The sequence below is a fragment of the Uranotaenia lowii genome, chromosome 3 (assembly GCF_029784155.1).
Source record: "Uranotaenia lowii strain MFRU-FL chromosome 3, ASM2978415v1, whole genome shotgun sequence".
Lineage (NCBI taxonomy): Eukaryota > Metazoa > Arthropoda > Insecta > Diptera > Culicidae > Uranotaenia > Uranotaenia lowii.
In genome coordinates, this window is record NC_073693.1 from 131,713,155 (window position 1) to 131,738,786 (window position 25,632).

A 25,632-nucleotide genomic window follows, 5' to 3' on the forward strand; every position below is an offset into this window, starting at 1 on the left:
CGCGATTTTTACCCCTGAATATATGCAGCACCTTTTTTTCCTCCAGCTTTAGGGAAAGAAAAGATGTGAAATTAAATTCGAATAGAACAAAAATTAATTAATTGGTGTCATAGCGTACCAAGCTAGGCACACAAAAAGTTTAAATTTTTGGGGTACAAGAAATGTGTTTTTTAATCTTTCTTTCAGAGGGTCGACGGGAAGGCGGAGGAAGGCTATCATACATATTTTTGGCATAATTCGAGAGCTAATGAAGCCAATAAAGTTGAGTCATAATTTCAGAATAAGAATCAATCTTCATTGCCGTTACTATTCGTACTTTAAGAAGTAGCTTTCATTTAAAGAGGTTGTTTTATATGTTCAAATTCCAATTGAAAACGATATACTACCTAATAAACAAAAATTTAAATTGTTTTTAACACACATTCCTTCAGTTTTACAAAGTGTAGCAAATACACCGGGTTAGCTATTTTATAATACTCCACGATTCAATTGGGGGTCCGGTATTGAAACTCTATCCAATTTCCTTGTGTTTGATTTTACACTTGAGCTCGAACTGGAAGTCGGTTTGAGAAATGATTGTTTTATCAATTGAGGTAAATAATTAATGTTTCCATAAATTTTAAATATAAATAAATTTAATCTTGATTCATAAGAAACTGGAATTTACAATAAACTTTATTCTATGAATGAGTTGCTAAGAGCAAGATTGCCGAAATCATAGAAAAATCTGTTTTTCACAGAATTTTGCGGAAACTTTCATCACAGATTTCATAGAATTTTTGAACTTTGATCGGATTTCCATAATTATATTTTTTTGGTCTATATTTAATTTAGGTTTCTTACTTTGAATTAGAAAAGTATGAAAAGATTTTCAACGTAAACTGATTTTTCCCAACTAAAATTTAAAAACTATCCATTTTATCATGAGTTTCCAATGAAATTAAAGGAATTAAGGGAATGAGAAATGACAAAAAATCAGATTTTTATTTTCTCAAAAACATTGATTAAGAGCAATGTACAGTTTTTTTTTGCAAAGTTTGTAATTTAATGCATCTTCTTATGTATTTCTGACTCTGTCGTTACCTTCAAAAGTCGTTCGGGTCAATATGACCCGAAGCGCAGATTCAAAGCATCTTAATCATAATTACAATATACTGAGGAACTGACATTTTTGAGAGACCAAATATGTTCTATGAAAATGTTAATCAAACTAACGAGAAAGAACTAAAATTGAAGTTTGAAATATCAATTCATTAAGAAATGAGATACAGCGATTCAAAGACAAAATTGGATGTCTTTGTGTTGAGTTAGATTTTTTTCTACCGGCAAATCCAGAATAGCGGTAAAAAAATTCATTGGACCCCCACATATTTATACATCGTCGGATAGATGTATTCTTAACAATTCCAAAAATTAAAAAAGCACCCAAATACTGCAAAATTGTCAGAAATTATAAGCAATTAAAAAATAAAATTGTTTTTTGGGACTTTTTTCATTCGGAGCCAACTACAGACAACCTAGTAGAACAAATTCACTTCTTTTCAAAATAATTAGAAACTAGAAAAAATATCCTACACAATGAATCCAATATCATAAAAATCGGTCAACATTTGCGGCCACGGGAATAACAACAAATTACAAGTCAAATTTCCCCGAGACGCAGATTTTGCGAACAGCTTTGGAAGGTTAAGCAAGCAATAAATTTGAACGGATATTTTGAGAGCAACTTTGGAACGCAAAGTTTCTTTTTTACGTAAAAACATTAACTTTTAAATCTTCAAAGATGAAATTTCATTGAAGTTTCACAGTTACACAAGTATTAGGAATGAGAGCTATTAAAGATGTTGACAGAAGAAAATGGTTCCGCTCAAGATCAGCGTGGTTCCGCTCAAGATCAGAATTCTTACTCCAGTAAAACAGCTCTAGAGTTATTAGGATTTACTCTAAAATATTCTAAAAATCATCATCAGAAAGCAGAAACCAAGATCTATCCGCTGAATTGAATTTTTTTTTGTTCGGTTATAACACACAGCCATACCGCTTGAACAACTGTTTCGAGTTGCGTCGAATTGAGCCATTTAGTTCCGCTCAAGATCATTTACCCTATAATAAACTGTGTCAATTTGAGATCTGTTTTGAATTTCTCATACCCTGAGGTCTAAAAAGCTTAGTTTTGGTTTTAAACTCATCCATAATTTTTAGAAGAATTTTTAAGTAACGTATACGTGAGTAAATTTGAACTTTTAAGTTTGTATAGAAAAATTGCAAATTTTGTACTAAAAAATCATTTTTGTTTCTTCTGTGGAACCGAGCCTGCTTTTTAATGGTTTTTTTTTTCCAATTTATGAATTCTTTAGAGGAAATTTTCCACTGAACAAACGCAAAGGACCAGTCAAATATTACGTAACGCGATTTTTGTTTATTTTAGACTCCCTTCCCTCCCCCGTGTAACACATTCGTAGCAAATGGTCAACCTCACTCGAATCTCTTTAGATTCCAAGGTTTGAGAAATTTGAAAATGAACCCAAATCGACTCAGTCTACTGTTATAATGTTTATTTCAATCGTGCTTAGAGATAAAGAAACACCATATAATTTCATAAACTTAGAAATGAGATTTCTCAACTCATAGCCCACTGCATTCAAATTTGTAACGGTGATCCAATGCAATCTGATTCTCAAACTATTTCAACCTTGATATGCTCAGCTCAGCTCAATGAACCCGTATAAGGAACAGAACAATAATTGACAGTACGTTCCAATTAGAATGCACGAGTTTGATGTTGGTTTTCCCATTCTTAACTCAGATCTATCGACTGCAGTGCACTAGGGAGGGACAGATTCATCGGCTGATTGATTGATTGATTGAACGTAATTTCCCCTCTCCGTAGGTTCGAATGGAACGGAATCGAGAATTATGTTTTTGTTTTTTTTTTTTCTCTTTACGAGTAGACCGACCACCAGACTGAACCATTCGAATCCCCGTTCACAATGCGGAATGCACTTCACAATTGTCGAAGCGCAGTAAATTTCCGATTGAAACCGTAGCAAGACATTGAACTTCGCTTAGTACCTACATAGAATGAATTTTGAATTATTCACTTACATTCGAATGGATGTAGACGGCATTTCCGGTCTTGGATTTCTTCCACTCGTCGATGAGATTCTTGCCGTCGGCACGCAATCCACGAGCTCCTGTTTTGTCGATTTCCGACGTCGGTATAAAGTTCTTCCTGCCCCCACCGAGAATAACCTGTTGCATGAGCCGGTGTAAAGGAAGAGAGAGACCGTGTAAATGTGTGACAGTCTGATGCCATGTCCACCCCATTCCACCCACTGCATACCGATTTCGGGCAGGGTATTAAACTCACCTTAAAGTGTTTGCCAATGTCTCCGTGAACCAGTTGGTAGGCGATATCTCTGACTTCGGTCGGGTTACATCCTGCCGCGGACACGGCGCCGTCATTCTCCCAGTCCTTGTCGGCCGAGTTGGCGTACAGGGCCGCATTCGAGCCAGCCGTAACGCGAGACGTTGTGGCAAAACCTGTTGGGTGCGGTTAAAAAAAAATATATATAAAACCAATTGAAAAGTTTGTTTGGGTGAGTTTGATAGTTTGCAAAATTTTGTGATTACTTGTTAGCTATACCCGAGAAATTATAACCGCTTAGAAAATTAAAAAGCTGTTCAAAGATATTTTCAATATATTAATGTATGGCAGCTTAAGTTAAGGAAGCCATTCGCCAGCTGAATAGAAACAAGTCGGCTGGGAAGGATGGCATCGCAGCTGAACTCATCAAAATGGGCCCTGACAGGTTGGCCGATTGCCTACACCGGTTTTTTTTTTAAATATATCTTTATTAGTACCAATTCATCATTACATTTATATTACATTATTACATTAAATTAGGTGTTCAGTTCAATAATGAACTTTCAGAGCCCTATAGTTTAATAATCACTAAAATTTATTTATTCGACTTAAATTTGCTGAGTACAATCAAGCATTTTTATAAAGGAGAACATCCTGTAGTGAAAAAAAAAATATTTTAAACTAAAAACTAAAGCTATCCTAAAATTAAACTAATTGTAGAGAGAGCGAATCTCTGCGATGGAAGACTGCATCGATTTGCCTCTGAAGTTGGAGATGATTTTGTTGGCCATCTCTTCGATAGATTCAATGCCTGCAATCCGATGAAGATCTTCGGTGCTGTGCCAAGGTGGAAGCCGCAAAATCATTTTCAGAACCTTGTTCTACCTACACCGGTTGATAATCCGGATCTGGGACATAGAACAGCTACCGGAGGAGTGGAATGAGGGGGTAATATGCCCCATCTACAAGAAGGGCGACAAATTGGACTGTGAGAACTACCGAGCGATCACTGTCCTCAATGCCGCCTACAAAGTGTTGTCCCGAATCCTACTCCGCCGCCTAACGCCACAAGCAAACAGATTCGTGGGAAGTCATCAGGCCGGCTTTATGGAGGGACGGTCTACGACGGACCAGATATTCACATTACGGCAAATCCTCCAAAAATGCCGTGAACACCAAGTCCCTACGCACCATCTATTCATCGACTTCAAAGCCGCATACGACACGATCGACCGTAACGAGCTATGGAAAATCATGGATGAGAACGGCTTTTCAGGGAAGCTGATTAGACTGATCAAGGCGACGATGGATGGAACGCAGTGCTGTGTGCGGATCTCGGGTGAATTGTCGAGTTCATTCGAATCGCGCAGGGGGCTTCGACAAGGTGATGGTCTATCCTGCATGATGTTCAACGTGGCGCTAGAAGGTGTTATTCGACGAGCGGTGGGCGAAATGCGGGGCACGATTTTCAACAGATCCAGTCAGCTTATCTGCTTTGCCGATGACATTCATATAGTCGGCAGATCAACTGCGGCGGTGGAGGAGATCTACCGCAAACTGAAACGCGAAGCAGGAAGGATTGGGTTGATGATTAATACGTCCAAGACGAAGTACATGCTGGCCTGCGGATCCGAGACCGACCGAACCCGCTTGTCCAGTAATAACAAGGTCACGATCGACGGCGACGAGCTGGAGATAGTCGAAGACTTTGTCTATCTCGGCTCACTGGTGACCGCAGACAATGACACCAGCCGTGAGATCCGGAGGCGAATTATCAGCGGAAGTCGTGCCTACTATGGACTCCACAAGCAACTGCGGTCGATAAGACTTAGCCCTCTCACGAAGTGTAACCTGTATACGACGCTTATTAGACCGGTTGTTCTCTACGGGCACGAGACATGGATATTGCTCGAGGAGGACCTGCGTACACTCGGAGTATTCGAGCGACGAGTGTTAAGAACCATCTTTGGCGGCGTACAGGAGAACGGAATGTGGAGGCGAAGGATGAACCACGAGCTCGCGCGACTCTACGGCGCACCCAGTAGCCAGAAGGTGGTGAAAGCTGGCCGGATACGCTGGGCGGGACATGTTGCGAGAATGCCGGATGACTGTCCTGCAAAACAGGTGTTCGCCACGAAACCGTTAGGAACAAGACGAGCGGGGGCGCAACGAGCGAGGTGGTTAGACCAAGTGGAGCGTGATCTGGCGAACGTGGGGTGCCCAAGAAATTGGAGAACGGTTGCCATGGACCGAGTGAATTTTAGGAATTATGTTTGTCAAGTTATGTCGTAAGACGGAATACTATGTAAATAAATAAATAATGGAAGCTTCCTGTTGAGGACCGAGAAGAAATCTTCACGCTAAAATTCCGTAAATTAACGTGCTGAAGCTCAGCAACTCCTACATGATGATAATTTCCAAAAGTTTTCATTTCGAATTATTAGAAGTTTTGTGTTTGATTTGGTAGAATATCTTTTTATACACCCAAATCTTAGTGCCGAAAATGCGCTGAAAATTCTACTGTGCCAAAGATGATATGTTTGAAAAAGCACTACTGGCATGAAGTCTCGAGCTCCCAGCCAAAATGATGCATGGCCACTACATTCAAGCGAAATAAGAGAAACATTTTAGGGAAGGCTGAATTTTGGGTGTAGTTATTATTGAAGGTTTAGCAGTTAGGAAGATAGCAATCTAGGTAGGGGAGGAGCGGGTTATATGCGCCTATTAAGCAGAACACTGATTTAATCAAATATCACATCGAATATTTGTTTGCTGAATTCTTCCAAAGCGTTTACTCTCCACCTAGTAATGGCACAGACAACAGCTACCTCGCATCGCTCGAGTCTTACGACATAAACTTGCCCTTGCCGTGCTTTTCCGTTCAGGATATCTACGAGAAGCTGACCGCAGTTGACCCAACGAAAGGATCTGGTCCTGACGGCATTCCTCCTGTGGTTCTGAAACATTGCGCCGCATCTGTAGCTGCTCCGATTTGCAGTATTTTAAATCGATCGCTCAACGAAAGGACGTTCCCCAGTGCTTGGAAGGTTGCAGCAATTTCTCCGATTTATAAATCAGGCAATGCTCATCACGTCGAAAACTACCGCCCAATCTCAATTCTGAGTTCAATTTCAAAAGTTTTCGAAGTTTTAATGCACGAGCGATTGTATGCTGCCATAAAACCTCTTATCTCAGAGTCTCAGCATGGATTCGTAAAGAAACGGTCTACGGTGACGAATCTGATGTGTTACGTTAGTTTCCTGAGTAATAGTCTGGAGAAAGGTTGTCAAGTGGATTCAGTCTATATTGACTTTGCAAAAGCGTTTGACCGTGTCCCGCACAGAATTCTCCTTGCAAAGATGGATCGCCTAGGGTTTCCAGCTTGGTCACTTGATTGGATTGCTTCTAATCTGTTGCACCGACAGGCTTTCACGAAAATTAGGAATTCACAATCACGAACTTTCGACACCCCATCTGGAGTACCGCAGGGAAGTCACCTTGGACCCCTTCTTTTCATAGTTTTCGTGAATGACCTATGTAATACTTTTCAATCCGACACTCTGCTTTATGCTGATGACTTGAAGCTGTTCAGAAGAATTAGCAGTTCCGTTGACTGTCTTGCCTTACAAAACGACATCGACGATTAGAAGACTGGTGTCGCTTAAATGGAATGACGGCAAACGCCAAAAAATGCAAGATAGTCAACTTCACTCGTGCACGTAACACAGTCAACTTCGAATATCAACTCTCGGGTTCAACATTGGAGAATGTCAAATCCATTCTCGACCTGGGAGTGAAAATTGACAACAAACTAACATTCGCTGAACACATCGCGCTCACGTCTGCGAAGGGTTTTGCTGTATTAGGATTCTTGCGTCGTAGCACGAAAGACTTCGACGACGTCTATGCACTGAAAGCAGTGTACTGCTCTTCGGTTCGTAGCATTATGGAATACGCCGCTCAGGTATGGGCTCCTACTCAGAGTACACACTGCTACCGACTTGAACGTGTCCAGCGAAGCTTCGTTAGGTACGCTCTCCGGCGACTTCCTTGGAACGAACCACTTCGACTTCCGCCGTATGAGCAAAGGTGTGCTCTGATAAGCATTGCTTCTCTCGAAAAGCGTCGTACCGAGCTACAACAAACATTTATTTTTGATGTCTTAACTAATCGTGTTGACTCTGCTTACGTATTGGAACGCGTCAACCTTTACATATCAACGAGGACACTACGACAACGTCAGTTCCTCTGGATACCTTTTCACCGTACTGCATATGGCCGAAACCATCCCATAGATAAATGTTGTGAACGTTTCAACTCAGTGTACCATCTTTTTAATTTCGATATGTGTAAACGTAGATTTAAATTAGAATTAAGTAGTATGTCTTAGTTTTAAGTTAGTCTGTACGGTATTCCAACCAAAGATGAACTAAATAAATAAATAAATATGTGTACAAAAACTATATATACGTGTGCAGGCATCTGCTTTATATACATTGGAGTAATTTTTACGTTAAAATTTTCTTCTGTTTCCAAGAAAATGATTTTATTATAAGTGTTGTCTAAAATGCCGAACCTCAAACCGTGCAGGCTAAATACGCCTATTTATGTTTTGAACAAAATTTCTGTTTTTTGGGCAATATTTCCGTATAATTTCATTGAAACTGCTAGAAAGTAATAATTTCCGTATGACAAAACTGAAGTTTTATAAAAATCGATGTACATTATAATTTTATGTAATAAAACAAAAGTTAGGGTTGCCATACTATGGAGGCAGTTCATCCATGAGAAAAACTTTATCAAATCTTTTTTAAGATCTTCAATTCTCTCTTAAGATATTGTGCAGAGCTTAGATTTTAAGGTTCAATGATAAAAATCATTTATTTATTCTATTTAACCTGTTATTTTAGGATGGAGGCATTTTACAAACATGATGGGGGCATACAAAAACACTCTATTATTCCACTACATAATTATTATTAAAGCTCCACAAAAGCTGAAATATGTCTAATTTCTAAAGTTCATTTGAGAAAGAAACAAAAACCAGTTTGTAGATTCATAAAAAATTTTCTTGCCATATGTTCTAAGCGTATCACCCTCAAATTGCATTGGTCAGAAAAGCTGTCTAGTCAGCTATTTCATCAAACAGCCGTAGGGTCATTTAACCCGATAGGCCCATTTAGGAAGCCTTTCCCCTACTAGTATTTTTATTTTTTGTTTGAATTAAAGCCGTTCTTTTTACCATATTTATGGCATTCGCGACTTTATATCAACGTTGCAATTGGCGGAGAGATATTGAAAAACTTATCCGGTACAATAGTGTTCGATGTTTACTCAAAGGGCACTACCTCGCGGACATCGGCTCAGGAGGCAACTGACTTATACACAAGCCCCGTTTTAGCAAAACTATTCATTAATTGTCATTTCATGTCAAGTGTGCACAGCAAAAAAAATCCCGATAGACTCGCCGAGATCTACAATACTAATTTTTGAGTACTGATTTTTTGAAAATTACCCGCTCACCCCCGTTCTTGACTCTTCCTCCATTTTTACGATTTAAAAAAAATTATTACGCGTCAATGAGAAAATGACGCGTCATTTTTTTCTAAACCATAACTACAAATAATTGATCTGAAATTAAAACGTAAGTTTTATAGAGGGAAGTATGTTTATGTTTTCATTTTCAATATTGCATCGTGTTTTTGAGACAATTTCACGAAAGAACCAATCAAAATCCCACTAGAATATTTCTAGTTTCCAAAATATTTAAGATTGGATATTTTTTTCGTTTTTTTTTTTCACAAAGTACATAGTGTTTTCTCTACTGTTCGTCAGAGTGGCTGTTGAAAAATTTACTACGAACACCAGAATCAAAAACTTGGAATCTAGAGTTGCTAATTGACATGCCCAGAAAACCCCTACAAATTGTCAACTCATTTGGCCAACTTTAAGGAATGTCTTACCAAAGCTCAATTTCGTATGAAATTTTGACACCTTTTATTTTAACAAAACTCAACGAATCACCATTATGGTTCCCATTAATGTTTGTCTACAAATGGTTGACTGAATTTTAACGTGAATTTGAACAAGTCCGTTGAAAACAGTAAGATGATTAGACTTAAATAGAAGGAAATTGAGGAAACATGTGTGATAGTTCAGGAACGCAAGTTCGTTGGATATCTATATATATAAAAAGCAATTTCTGTATGTTTGTTTGTTTGTTTGTCCTCTATAGACTCAGCCGTCTTAAGGGCTAGAGGTCTGAAATTTGGCATGGATGCTTATTAGGACCAGGAATGATGAAAAATGTTTTTAGATTTTCTGGAGGGGGTCGTCCAGACAAGACAAATATTGTTTTCGCGATATTGACGTTACTTTTCGTCGGATCGTGTTGAAAATTTGCACATGAGTGTTTTGAAAGACGAGAAATCGATTTCAGGTGTCAAATTCTGTGTAAGGGATCGGCAACTGTTCGCCGTTTTTGCGATATTGACGTTAGGCTGGAATAATAATCAAGTTCTTCTTTTGTCGCCCCCCCCCCCCCCTTCGAAATTTACAAAAAACCCGAAGGGGGAAATAAACAAAGTATCAAGTATTCCATGGAAATTTTGATAAAAACTTCAAGTATCCAAAAGATTATAAGACCAAAAAAGAAATTTTGGAAGATGTAGGTAATTTCACCATGTGTATTCTTGATTTTATTGAATTTTTCGATAAAAAAATTACTTTATTTATAGGTTTTGTGCAATGATATAGAATACAATTTTTTCTGCGTACAAGCATTTGTGCAATTTATTTCAATTTAATTGTTTTTCGCAATATCTTTTATTCTACCCCCACCCCCATTACGCAATGTTCCAACACTAAATGATAAAAGAAGGATTTGAAATTTGTTCCGGCCTTATTATACATCGTATTCAGACGAAAATTGGTACACGATAGTTTTGAGTTAGTTGAGATAGTTGAGATTCAGTGTATAGGGCCGGCAAAAGGGGTCGTCCATATAAAACTTTCAGTATCGTAGTGCTATTGACGTTTTTATACATTGGATTGGGATGAAAATTTGCACATAGAAGTTATTAGGGACAAACAACTGATTTCACTTATCCAAACTTAAATCAGGGGTCGTTCAAAGGGGTCGTCCATATTAACTATTCACTGTTGATGCGATATTGTCGTTATTATACATCGGATTCAGACGTAAATTGGTGCACGGGAGTTTTGAGAGACGAGCAATGGATTTCAGGTATTAAATTCAGTGTACGGAGCCGGCAAAGGGGGTCGTCCATATTAACCTTTCAATATTTTTGCTATATCGTCAATATTATACATCGGATTGGGAAGAAGAGACGGGTCGATTTCAGATGTTAAATATTTTTCCAACAAAAGGGGTCGTCCATATTATTTAATTTTTCACTGTTTTTAGAAATATTGACGTTATTATACAATGGGTTGCTTTGAAAATTGGCACACGGGAGTTTTGAGGGAAGGGCAATCGATTTCAGATATCAAAGATTGAATAAGAGGCCTTCGAAAGGGGTTTAACTTTTTGGCAATAATTGCGTTGTAATGCAACGATTGACGACGGACAAAGTGATTGTCCAAAATTTTTTTGCAGTTATTACTTAACAATGAATTCAAAAGTGCATCTAGAAAATGCTTTGCAATTGACTTTCATGCAAACTTCATGACATATTCCAAGTTGAAAGCGAAACGGAGTTCGTATCGGATCAGCTAGTTATTGGATATAATATGATCAACTGTTGAACGCACTCAAGACATACGGGAGAAGTTACAATGTATGTACATAATATGTTCAAAATTTACATTCTGTTGACTGAATATGTCGAAATGAATCGGATTGTGGCAGGAGAACCAAGTGATGGTTCCTCGAGCGCCAGTAATACACGATTTTTGAATATTTTGGAAAATATGTGGTTGAATCAAATTGTTCTGGACGAAAATGGCAATAACTTCTGTGGAGCTTTTAACATTAATTTCAACAATGCGGCAGAGTGCAGAGATTTGAAACGTGACATGGAGACATATGGTTTTCGCCAAATTGCTATGGAAGGCACTCGCATTACGGCATCAAGCAATTCTTGAATAGATTTGATTTGCACAAATGTGGAAAGAGCTGAAGCCATTCCTGATTTTCGTGTTTCAGATCATGAGACAGTAAATATTGATGCTGGATTTGGACTCAATAAAGGCGGACCCGAAATCTTTCATATGGCGACCGACTGGAGTCGATATAACAACATTGTATTTATCATTATATTTATATTTCAGCTTCTTAAGGCAGGTATTCTTTAATGAGTTTGTAAGACGAATCGATCTTTTACTAAAAGATAGTGTTATTGCACTTGTTCGTAAAAAACTAGTAATAAATGGTACTGGGTCTGATGGTAAATGGAATTTCCGAACCCTTAGTGAAATCAAAAGACGTAGAGACTAACTTTACAAACAACTTGCCGCCGATCGTGGCCTAGAGGACAGCGTTCAAGTCCTTTAAGCCAGAGGTCATGAAATCGAGTCTCGGTCACACAGGTAGGTTTGAGTCGGGCGGTAGGAAGAAAATCAATTGGTACACTAATTAATACTGCTATTAAATATGGCTACGTAGGTTTATTTAACTAGATCATGTGGCTAATAAGCCTATTTAGTCGGGTGGTTAATACTAAATAGCTCGTTTGATACCCCTATTAAATAGCCGAACGTCGAATATCTCATCAACTTTATCGACCTACTAATCAGGCGATTTAGTCGGTTCCTACACAATCATCCTATTTGATATGCCTACTAAATCGGCGCAAGCGACTTTGCAACAATAGGTCGATTAGTATGAACGAAAATCGGCCGACGCACCCTTCGCGAGCCGACTAAGTATGGTGAATAGTAGGGTGTATTTCCTATCGGGTAATGCTCGATATTCTCCAATGGTTGTCAGTCAAACTGAGGATTGCATACATATAACAGTTTGATTTTTATTTATAAAATGAAGAGCGAAGTGTTATCATCCTATCTACTAGACGGTTTGTAGTATGGCAATGGTGTACAGAACTACATTAGAAGAAGAGCACCAGATTTCAGACTTCCAAGTGCGAGAAAGGATATGACCAAACGATCAATTTTCTACAACGGACTGAAAATATTTAACAGCCTACCACAGAACATCAAAGATAGTACAAAAATAAATACCTTCAAGAAACTGACGATACAACACGTTAAACAGATAGTTTGAAATAATAACTTATCCTAAAAAGGATCATATAAAAGTGATGAAGATCTGAGGATACATTGTACGGCGATGGACATACGCGGGAGTTAGACGAATAAGTACTGAAATTGAATAAATTAATGCAAACGAAATTATCCATAGGATAAACAGTCCCTCCCACATCTAAAGAATCGTATGGGGTGGAGGAAGGACCCAAATTAGCCTGCCCTAAGGGATTATCACAGAAAAAAAACCCTAACGGTCCATTTACACTGAAAATGAATGAGAAAGATCTTGATTCGTTAATAACTTAACAACACGACGAAACTAGGTTTTGTGACATATTGGAATCGATGGGGAATGGTCAAAAGATGAAATTCCAGTCGAACTCTTTCCTTAAAACCTGATAGAACTGTTAATATTCCGATTACCCCGTCTTGATGAAATTTTCGCAGTGAAAACTGGGTAAATCGAAATGTAAAAAAAGCGTTCTAGAAGGTTTTGACGAACAAGTCCGGCTGAAACTTCAGCTTTCAACCATTCCCCATCGATTCCACGATGTTACACATGCTAGTTATGTAGCGTATTTGAGTTATTGATAAAATAAGATTTTTTCACGATCATTTTGACTCTGTAAACTGTAAACCGGGCTTGAGACAAAAAGTTATTTGGCTTGGAAGGAAGATATTTCCCGAGAAAATATATGCTTAAATTATTGCTATAAGGCTCATAATATAGATAATATAGAAATGCTCTGATCTTTGCTATCTCACGGTCAATTTCATAGTCAGAATATCAGTAGAATTTATATTTGGTCGGGCTTCGACCAGACCGAACTGAGTGCCATGAGAAAATATAGAATCAGCAGAAATTGAATCTCTTGTAATTCGTATACCAAAGCACATATGCAAACATCATTGATTGCATTGATCATAAGTTCTTTGAATTATAAACTATCAATTTTGGTTCATTAGTTTCAACTATTCACCTCTAAATGAAAATATCTAAAAATAAAGTTCAAGTGTCTCAAAAAAAAAATACCGATGGCGTTCAGTTCGGTCAGGTCGAACCCCGACCACTTGTTTTACTTGTAATAAAAAACTAACTATAACCTATGTTTCAGTTTGAACTATAGTGAAATTTCTTTAAATCATTTTGAATTCAAATTCTTTTCAAAACCATTATTCATCTGCATTGCATATGCTGGTTACCGATGTCTTTCCAATTTTAACTAAATAATATCGATTTGTTTCTATTTGTTTTACTTTGGGCAAAATAAAGACGACAAAGAAAACAAATAGAAAATTCAATTGATGTTCTGTCTTTAAAATCGATCGTGTTATTGATAAACTAAAAAAATAATAGTTATGAAAAGGAAATGAAAACAAAGTGAAATCAAAAAAAAGGCAGGAAACTATAAAAAAAAATGCTTCAACAACTTACCAACAGCTTTTCCAGCATCCAACGCCCATTTGGCAATAGACTCCAGTTGCTTGGTTTTGTCACTGTAAGGAACACACTCCTTCCGCTTCACTTGAGGATGCATCGCCACTGTTCCTACATTACTCTTAACTCCAGTCAAAAATGCTGTGCTGGCACAAGCCGAATCTGGAACTCTGCTATCAACGCAATATGTCTGCAAAAAGAGAAAAAAGAAACAACCCATATGAATAGGTTTCCTGACAGACTGAGTATCTCCACCCAAAAGATCAAATTCCAATCGCCCTCGTTCTCTTCGGTTTAAGTCCAGTCTCCATTTTCCGCATATGGTACGGCCCGGAGAAGAAAAAAAACATAATTCATTCCAACCTTTCACCGAGAATGTGTTCACAATCTATAAAAACGGACATCTCATATACCATTTTCTTTATCTCTTTTACTGCAATCCACCCACAACCTTTTTTGAGGCCAGCTTTACGTGCCTTTTCTGTCGAATCGAAGGTTACAATTGATTGACTTTTTTTGTCAACTGTTTGATTGTCTTCTTGAGTTTTCATCGATTAGCCCTCATACTCATTCTCTTCAGACAAATTAAAGTACGTTTTAATTTAAGTAAAAGTATGACATGGTCTCAAACGGAAATTGCGACTTTGTTAATACATTTTCTATTTAATTCATTCGAATTTTTTTTCCCAATCTTCAAGTATGAATAAGCTTAGCAATGCACTTAAAATCAGCCTATACTGTGGAATGATAACCGAATCTGTACTTTTAAGAATCTGACTTAACCAAGCGCTAGACGTGCAGATAACGATTGAAATTAGAAATTTCTTTTATGCCCAAAACAAAAAACTACTTCTAGTTGATAGTTGCACAAAACTTACCCTGGCATTTCCGCTCCACTTTAGATTCTCAAAGGCAAATGTTTCATTGTCGCCGCCATTGATGGTTCGGGCCGCAGTGATTGTTGCCTGGGACATTCCCGATCCGACGAACACCATTATGTTTTTAGCGATGTTCTGTGAATGAAAGGGAAAATACCCGTCAATTCTATGAACCTTGAATAAATGTAGGTTATTGAAGAATAACTCTGAGGAAAAAATAACACTTTTTTAATTTGGACGATGATTATCCGGTAAAACTATGCCATACACTAATTCGGTCATACAGTTTATCAATTTATGTATGACCCAAATCATATACGGCTCAGCAATACGGAAAAGTTTTGGAAATACAATTCTTGACTATCTTATCTAAATAATAAAAAAAAATCGGGAATTATTTTATATTATTAAATTAACCAGTGATGCGCGTTGAGTTATAGATTTAGCCAATTAATTTTGAGAAATGGAAAGATGAATCCTTATTGGTAATTTGAAATTTCTGGAACCGATTAGCAGACATGAATTTTACAACTTTTTGTAATTTATTAACACTTTACTACGGCTGTGACATTTATGACTCAAATCTTAGTATCAATGTTTGAAATTGCGTTTTCTGATTCGGAAACAAGTTTTCCGTTTAGTATTTATTTTTGAAATGAAGAGTTAATCACCGTAAAATTATTTTTAAGTATTTATTGGTGAATGTCATTTGAAAGAAAGAAAACTGAAGAAAACCCTGCATCACTCACTTAAAAAGTCTTCTGGATCCCTTACTCACTCACTCAGGTCGCCTACGTCATCTCACATCACACTTTTCACGACTCATGGCTCATGTAACACTTCTCATGTCTCAGGTTTCACGTCTCAATGTCTCATAACTTATCAAAGTATCAAAGTCTCATGACTCAAATATCATAACTCAGGTCTAAGGTCCCATTTTTCATGTCTCGGGCCTCAAGTATAATTTCTTAAGTCTCAACCAAGGTTGCAGAAATCATAGAAAAATCTGTAATTTCTCAGAATTTTGAGCATTTTTTCATAACAGAATCTGTGTCACAGAACATATAATTTCGAGAAATTCACAGATTTCATAAAATTTTTAAATTTTGAATGGATTTTAAAAATTATTATTTTTTTGATCAATATAAAATTAAGATTTCTTACTTTGAATTAGAAAAGTATGAGAAGATTGTTGTTCGTTGACCAACTTAAATGTAAAAAAGACCCAACTTATCATGAATTTTCAATGAAATTAAAGGAAATAGCATCACAGAAAACCATCACAGAAATTTTAGATAAATCACAGCTAGACAGATTTTTCATCAAAAAACACAGATTTTTTTTTTCGGAAACCTTGGTCTCAACACGGAGAAGAAAAGACGACTGTTTTTTCTATTATTTCAGCAGCTTTGGCCAATCATCAAAGTGTAGTTGAACTTTTCGCATTCAACTATAAATATGATAGACTCAACTACAAACTGCGTATTGACCTTACCCAATCAGCTGTGAATATATTTGATGTAACTGTAAATATGACCGATTCAACTAAAACTGTATGATTGACTTTAGGTATTCAACTATAAATATAATTGAATTAACTATACATTCCGTGAAAAGCAAGCGACAAGCACACTCAAATTTTTAAATTCTTAATCAAGTTTTGGTGATTGAGAAAGGTTATTGAAGATCAACAATCTTTACTCAGACACAAAGCCGGATTAAGGGGGGGGCAAAAGGAGCAATTGCCCCGGGCCCCCCGGCTCAGGGGAGCCCCCCGAGGGAAAAAACTTTTAACATTACCTTAATCATAAAACTCTAATTTCTACAAATCTATGAAAAGAAATCCAAACTAGAAAATTGGTATGAAAAATTCAAATAAAACAACTAAAGGGGGCCCCCGTGGAATAATATCTAGAATAGTTTTTTCTCTTACATAAGTTAAAGGGCCCCCCTAGAGTAAGCAGTGATGAAGTTCTCCCGCATTTTGCGGGCTAAGAATTTCAAAATCTTGGCATTGAATTTCAATATTTTCAACCCAAAATTTAGACGAAAATAATGTGCATCGAATTCGAAACTAAAATTTAAAAAAATATGAGGCCAAACACCCTTTTTTATAGAAACATATCAGCATATCCTGACTGTACAGAACATGAAAAATAAAGAAAAACATCTCCTCATTTTCACTTCATACAAACGTCTTGCACAATAATAATTTTTATTATTTCGTTTACTTTCAAAATAATGTTTACTGCCCTAAAATAGCAGCTAATTTTACCAAAACTGGTTCACAGTGCTAAGAGAGAACAGAGATTCTTCATGATAAACATTTCAAAATTTCATCTGGGCAGTATCCGGGTTATACCCGGTTTATTATAACTTTCCACTTTCGGATCATTATTTTTGTTGGTTCATAAATTCTAAACCCTTTTCCTTCCCTATTTTAGAAAATAAAATCTTTTTTTTTTTGTTTTTTAAATACAGTTTTGAAAGAAAAACTGTAGTTCCCTATTTTTTTTTCGTAGGTGATGGGAAGAATTAGAGAAACATGAGGTATCAAAGAACGAAGTAACATAAGCCGTAAGCCGTAGTTACCTAAATTGGACCGAACGACAGAACACAGTTTCTTTATTGAATTTACATCTCAATTTCTGTCTTAGACTTGAAATTCGTATGACACTTTTTCAACGGATTTAACCAAAATTTTATCATCCACTGAAGTTAATATTCTGAAGTCAGCATATCGTTTTCCAAATGATCATTCTCAAATTATCATAAAAACGATCTCATAGTTAAGTTGCAAATATCATTGAGAGATTCTCTTAACATGAATATTTCTATGTTTTTGATTTTTTCTTTTTCCAGATTCATTTCATTGAGATTTTCAAGTATTGTGTTGTTTCCTCAGTTACTGAAGTTCAGTTTCATGGTTTTTCCGAATTTTGATTCCTTATCCCTCATTTGGATTCCTTATCTGACTTTTTTCAATGATAACTGAATCTGTGTTTTATACATTTAATCTCTATTCTGATTTTTTTTTTAATCGATCATTTTTGCACTTATAACCTTTTGGCTTTGAGAGCACCGAATGAAACTTTTGTCACATTTAGAATAACAATTTTTTTTTATCTGATGAGAATCATATACATAAATATTTCATGAAAACTTTTTTTTGTGTTTCGAAGATTTAAAATTGAAATGCACATTTGTAATCTTGAAATTGAAGGCTTGAATCTCTGATTTTTAAATTAAATTCATATATTCTTTTTCAGAACTTGTTTTGAAGTTATGATTTAGATTTAAGACACTGAATTGTGGTTCTGAATGTAACCTGATATTCAGTCTTGAATTCCTATCTATATGGAATTTGAATTTAATTATTTTGGTTATTTTTTTGAATTTTGTATTCAATGTTTCATGATTCTTCCCAACTATCATTTGTTGAATATTTCTCAATGAATCACAAACCAGACGAGCAATGATGAAATGAAAATCATTTAAACTATCTATCCGGTCATTTTTCTTTACTAGAAAATTTTAGTTGGTGATAAGGTTATTTAAAAAAAATGAGAGTTAAATTTCACATTTTGCAGCTCAAATCAGAACTTCAATTTTAAAAATATTCTAACTCTCCCGCAATGTTTGCACGTGATTAATTAATAATATGTCTGTTCAATCAACTCTAGTCGAAACGGGTCGAAACAAGTAGAAATGGATTGACAGTTGATCACCTGTCTCTTTCCAATTGACTTCGACCGATTTCTACCAAGTCGAAACTAATCCTGCTGCCGAGCTGGATTGGTTTCGACTAGTTTCAACTCGCTCCATTGAACAACGACCCGACTTGTTTCGACCAAAACATTGGCTCGTTGAACATCTATCAGTTGACAGAAACCAGTTGAAACCGATTTTTACTAGCGATTGAACGAAGCTAATTTTTATTTGAAAATACCAGAAACTATCTTCAACGCAGACAACATGGCTATTGGAGACAGTAAACGGAGCTCATATTCAGATCTATTACACGTTTAAAATGTATTGTATTTTCTGGGATAGCATTTGAAAAAAAAACCAATCATATGGGCCCCCCGAGAAAAATTGTCCCGGGCCCCCCGATGGCTTAAACCGGCCCTGCTCAGACATTTCTGAATACTGAATTTTAATATATTAAACTCATTTCAGGATTTTTTCTTATAAAAATCTAAATTCTTTTTCTGTTTTCATACTTTGCATCATGTAAAGCTTAGTTCTTTTAGAAATGGGACAGTTACGAAGGCGTGTATCTCAAAAACCTTTCGTTTGATCTAAATACTTTCTATGAAGGAAACGATGGTAATTTTATGATAATTCATGAAAAAATTAAAAAAAAAATATTTAGCGTTTTTTTGTAAGAATAAATACTACTTCATTCTTGGTACCTCCCTTCGGCCAGCGCACACTTTTTTCAGTCATGAAAATGATCAGTTTTTCAAACTAATACTTCGTCTAATCTGTATTTTAGGTGGCTACAACCCCCTCCTTCAATTTCTGATACTTGTCGAACCAATACTTCTCTTTTAAAAGAAACTGAGGCCATTTTAGTGGATACATCTTTTTCAAAATTAACAAATTTGATTATTTTTGAGCCACTTTTTGAGCGTTTTTAAAGGAATTTCTGCTGGCAAAATCTGGCAATAACGAAATGAATCCATGAGGAGATTGAACTTAAAGTATAATCGGTTAGTGTAGATCGTAGGTTGCGAAGGGTACATAAAAGATTACTCTTTTTAGGCTTTTGAAAAGAGTGAAAACCATAGTTTTCGTTTTGAAAATGTTGTTTTTTTTTTCCACAGGAGCAGAATTTTGGCAAATCATTATATTTTATACAAAAAAATAAGCAAATACATACTTTAATACACTCGGGACCTTGCCACGAGCAGAAGTGGTATAGGGTTCAAACGCTGGAATTTGTTTAAAATAGGGTATTTCATAAGTTTTGTCGTTCATCAGAAATCATCTGTCCCATAGCCTCGGAACCAGATATACAGCTTACGAGTTGTGGATCTGGCAAAAAATTTGTGTTTTAGGTTAGGTTTGAATGACTCATTTAGAGGCAACACTTTCAGCTTATCGGAAAATTTTTTTTTTGCAAATTTCAGCGATCTACCCTTAGTTTTTCGCTTATTGAAAATTAAAAATGCTGGTATGAGACTTGACTTCCCTGATGACCCTCAGCCGAAGTTGCCGATCATATGCTTCACTCCAATGGTTGATTTGAACTTTGTGGACATTTTTGACAGTATTTGCATACTTTTCCACCACTCACACACAGTAGTTCTTTGAATAATCAACGGTTTTGTCGGCTATCAACTTGATAATGATGGATTTTGAATGAAATTGTGCAAAATTATTTTTTCCTTTTTCTCCTGCATCGTAAATATCCCTAAAACGCGTAAATTTAAAATTTTGAAAAAAATAGGTCGGATAGTACTTTTTACAGGCAACGAAATGCTGTAAAAATTTTGAATTTCCGATTACTAGTAAACGAGCTATTAGCAAAACAAAGTGTCCCATTTCTAAAAGAACTAAGCTTTATCCAGTTTACACCCATAGAAGAGGTTGCAAAAATCCAATGCCTTTTTAGCAAATCTCTGTGCCCATAATGCTCTGAAATGTGCACTGTGCCAAAGACGGTATGTTTGAAAAACCGTAACTGGCATAAGGACTCGGCTCCCAACCAAAATGATGACCACTACATTCAAGCGAAACAAGAAAAACATTTTATGGGATTTCCTTCCTATTGGATAATTCATCCCAGAAACAAGAAAATAAAAATTAAAACCACAACGCTGTAGTGAGAATCGAACTCACATCACCAATTGTATCGTCTTGCCAGTCCGACATTCTAACCAGCGTACTATTCGAGCTTCATGCAGGACGAGGTATATTTGTCATAGGCTTTCTCTTACCGATCAATCACAAAAAACGTACAATAGCGGCTTCCCGGCGTTTGGCCTCCTTTCAATGCATTCCTTTGCCTTAAGATGGAAACGGGAAAGGGAACGGGAGTGAAGGAACGGGAAACCCATTGAATGAGAACTGTGCTTTGCTTACTGCCTGCTATTACATACACACGCTACATATACACAGCTGCTAAAGCCGGGCAGCTTGGCCGGTGTTGTTTGCCTGTGAATTGAAGGAATGTTTTTGTTGTTGCTTTTGCTACATACACACGCACAGCTTAGCCGTGTTTGCCGGTTGATTGAATTAGAAGGATGTTTTTGTTGTTGCTTTTGCTACATTCACACGCACAGTGCTCGGTTCGCTGGCTGCCTGGTGTTGGCCGGTATTTATTTCCATCCTTCTTCGGCTTGTGATGCGATGGGGAGGGACGCGAAAACGTTTTTATTTTGTTTCATTCAGACATACGCAATTCGGTTGCGCTGGGAGGTTAATGCCGGTGGGCGCAAATCGAATCAGTGCCGATCGCGTTATCTTCTTGTACCAATGATGCTATGAAATTGACTACACGCCATTGGCACAGAGGCTGAATTTTGGGTGTAGGATTCTTGATTTTTAGTCCGTATCATCATTGGGAAATACTTGAACATGTGTCTTGAAATTGCTATGCAAATTTGGTTTTACATTTTATTTGAAATTGTAATTGTAAATTAAAAAAAAAATATTCATAATTTTTGAAACTCGAAAATAAGCATAAAAAAATTATTTTCCAAATATGAAAAAAAAACACAATATGAAGGCTTTGATCATTTAGAATCCGGGCGCGTCTATTTTAAAAACTATTCGTTTGAACTTGAGCATTCTAGTGTTTCTTCTAATACTTCTTATCTATTTGGGCCACACAAATTTCAGAAAAATGAACAGTTCATAAGTTAACAAGTCGAGAATGAAATATTTCCGAGGTAATTATGGAAAAATATGTTTACCATGTCCTTTTTCATTGTAAATTTCTCATAAACTCAGATATCTGAAGAAAAAAAAATAGGCAAGGTATTAGACTGAATCGATTTGGGGTCATTTTATAATTTCTTAAATTCTGGGGTGTAAAAAGCTTCGTTTTGGTTCAAAACTCATTAAAGTTTTTTGCAGAATTTTCAAGTCACGTTTTTATGAGTAAATTTGAAATTTTAAGTTTGTATGGAAAAGTTGAATTTTGTACTGGAAAAACCAACATCGGTTTTGTTTCTTCCGCGGAGCCGAGCCTGCTAATGGTTTTCGTACTAATTTAAAAAATCTCTTAAAGAAATTTTTTGCAGACAACTTTGACGAAGACCGTAACTTTGTATCTTATAAGGCAAAAAGTTATTGGCTGTTTAACAGAGATTTATCTTATGGCAATGAAAAACAATAACTTCAATAGACATCACTGCTGATGTCTCACGAGGTATTGCTTGGAAAATAGCCATGCAATAGCTCGTGAGGCACCCATTAGTGATGTCAAAAATGTAGCTATCACCGAATTGAAGTGCCCGGACTCAAATCTTTTTGTTTTATATTCAAATTCTAAGTTCTTAAACTTAATTCTTTTGCAGCATTCAAAACTTTAAATGGCGATCCAGAATTGAAAACTCAAAATAAGATTCATTATTCGAACGTCATATTTTAATTCAAAATTTTAACTAAAATATTGAAACCCATGACATCGAATATAAAATACTGGATTGAAATACTGGCTTTGAAACAATTTTCAATTCTTGGCTCATAGCGAAATATTAATCTGCAATTTAAACTCAGAAATCGTTTTTTTTTTTCAAATTTCAGAAATCGTTTTTTTTTTTTTGTACATTTATTTAACGAGGGTATGTAACATAAGTTTTCACCCTTCTTAAAACTAATTGTTATTTTATACTACGATTACAATTTTTCAATGAGTTTGGTTTCATTTAAAAAAGCAATTAGTAATTTTGTCCTACTCACATCACCATACATGAAATTCTCCTGGCTTATCTTATATTTTATCCTACTCTCTGAGTAGAAATCGTTTTGAAACTCGGAAAAATATTCAAAATTCAAATTTCATAATTTGTTATCTATATCATTATTTTAACTCATCTAAGAGCTTATCTCAATTTTGAATATTAATACTGTATCTGAATTCTGAACATGAATTCATTTTAAGGTTCAGAATTCAAATACAGTATTAATATTTGAATTTAAGATTTAGCTAATAAATTAGTTCCAATTGCAAGAGATAGCAGACTTATAATTCTGAATGTTATTTCAGTTTCAAAATTTTAAATTTGTTAACTATCTTTGGTAATTTTAAGAAAAAAGAAACATCCACAGGATTTTATTAAAGGAATTCATTTTTAAGAAAAGTATTTGCGGATAAAGAAGCATGTAATATCCCGTTGAAAGTTTAATAGTATTATTATTGCAGTTTTATCATGAGCCAATTTTCAAACTTAAACTTGAATTTGGATCGTGATTGCAAGTACCAGATTTGAGCCTTGATTTTACTTTTAAAAATTTGATTTATTTTCATTAATGGTTAAAATCTTTGAATTTGTTCGAGAGTTTGGTAGATTTAGCGTATTTGATTTGAGCGTAGAATAATTTTTTTCAACTAATCCAAGGCTTTCTTATAAAAACTTTAACTTTGTTCAAATCATATTAGCTAAATTGGCCAGATTTTGGAGCAAATTCAAAAATTTTAACCATTGATGAAAGTAAGTTTTCTTATTTGTTACTTGAGGATCCTTTATACTAGAGATGTACCGAATAGTGGTATTCGGCGAACGGCCGAATACCGCATATTGACCTTTTCAACTATTCGGCCGAATATTCGGTCGAATATTCTATTGAGTTGTATTCTGTAGAAATACTTCTATTTCTACTTCCATTTCTAATAGAAATCATCTATTTTTGCCATCTTAATGCCCCTCATATTTTTAAGTCGATTATTCCCAACCAGATGTATCAGATCTTTTTTAAGTAGAGTAGAGTAACGGACTTATTTTGGACCAGGGGACCTATTTTGGACCACCTTGTCTAGCTCTCACATTAAGTGCCCGGGCTTCAACAATAATTGCTAAAAAAATTCATGATTACTTGTTTTATAAGAGAGCTAGGCAAGGTGGTCCAAAATTTGTCCTCTGGTCCAAAATAAGTCCGATAACCCTAGTCTTTGATTTTCAAAATGACCCCATTTGCTGGACTTGTAGCTTCTAAGACGTTTATCACAAAAGTTATTGGGTTCCAGTGAAATCTGGGACAAAACATGTCAAAACAGGTGCCAAGCTATTTAAATTGCTTTTTATTTATATCAAATTAGATGAATGTCTAATTTTTGCTAGATGTCATCAAAATAGTTGTCAAAAAGAACGATGATCTTTAACTTTAAGCATACACCCAAAGTTCGGCCTCTGTGCCAATGGCGTGTAGTCAATTACATAGCATCATTGGTACAAGAAGATAACGCGACCGCTGCTGATTCGATTTGCTCTCACCGGCATTAATCTCCCAAGTTAACCGAATTGCGTATGTCTGAAAGAAACAAAATAAAAACGAATTCACGTCCCTCCCTATCGCATCACAAGACGAAGAAGGATGGAAATAAATACCGGCCAACACCAGGCAGCCAGCCAACCGAGCACTGTGCGTGTGAATGTAGCAAAAGCAACAACGAAAACATTCTTCTAATTCAATCCCTTCAATCTACCGGCTCTACCGGCAAACAACCACGGCCAAGCTGTGAGTGTGTATGCAGTAAAAGCAACAAAAACAACATTGCTTCAATTCAATCTGTCGGCAAACAACCACGGCTAAGCTGTGCGTGTGTATGTAGCAAAAGCAACAACAAACACATTCCTTCAATTCACCGGCAAACAACCCCGGCCAAGCTGCCCGGCTTTAGCAGCTGTGTATATGTAGCGTGTGTATGTAATAGCAGGCAGTAAGCGAAGCACAGTTCTCATTCAATGGGTTTCCCGTTCCTTCACTCCCGTTCCCTTTCCAGTTTCCATCGCAAGACAAAGGAATGCATTGAAAGGAGGCCAAACGCCGGGAAGCCGCCGTTGTGCGTTTTTTTTTGTGATTGATCGGTAACAGAAAGCCTATGACAAATATCCCTCATCCTACATGAAGCTCAAATAGTACACTGGTTAAGATGTAGGACTGGCGAGACGGTATAATTTGTGATTTGAGTTCGATTCTCACTACGGCGCTGTGATTTTAATTTATATTTTCTTGTTTCTGGGATGAATTATCCAATAGGAAGGAAATCCCATAAAATGTTTTTCTTGTTTCGCTTGAATGTAGTGGTCATCATCTTGGTTGGGAGCCGAGTCCTTATGCCAGTTACGGTTTTTCAAACATATCATCTTCGGCACAGTGCACATTTCAGCGCATTATCGGCACAGAGATTTGCTAAATAGGCATTGGATTTTTGCAACCTCTTCTATGGGTGTACAATACTTTCTAAGTACACGGCCGGGTATGAACGATTTTTTAAAAACTTGTAAAAAGAGAAAATTTTAACAGAAACTAGACATCACCCTCAAACATGCAAGAAGAAAAAGAAATTAAATTTCTTTAAATAATAATTTTTTATCGAACTATTGGAATAGTTCAAATCGTATCTAACGAATAAATATACTTTAAAAAATCGTTTTGTTACACAAAACTTTTAAAATTTGCAAAAATTCCTTTGATTTTTTTTAGCACAAAATATTATTAAACCCGGGAAAAATCCAGAATGTTTAAAAAAAAATGTGACCATCCCG

General features: G+C 36.2%; 1 protein-coding gene across 1 annotated transcript in view; it reads right to left on the bottom strand.

Moving 5' to 3' along the window:
* Positions 1–511: 511 nt before the first annotated feature.
* The window catches only part of LOC129752618 (membrane-bound alkaline phosphatase-like), a 28,858-nt gene continuing 3,737 nt past the window's right edge, over positions 512–25,632 (bottom strand). Inside the window, exons 2-6 of the mRNA XM_055748392.1 lie at positions 14,912–15,046; positions 14,031–14,223; positions 3,371–3,543; positions 3,106–3,252; positions 512–553 (exon numbers count right to left, since the gene is read on the bottom strand). Coding sequence (XP_055604367.1) covers positions 512–553; positions 3,106–3,252; positions 3,371–3,543; positions 14,031–14,223; positions 14,912–15,046 — 690 coding nt within the window. The remainder of the gene's footprint in view (positions 554–3,105; positions 3,253–3,370; positions 3,544–14,030; positions 14,224–14,911; positions 15,047–25,632) is intronic.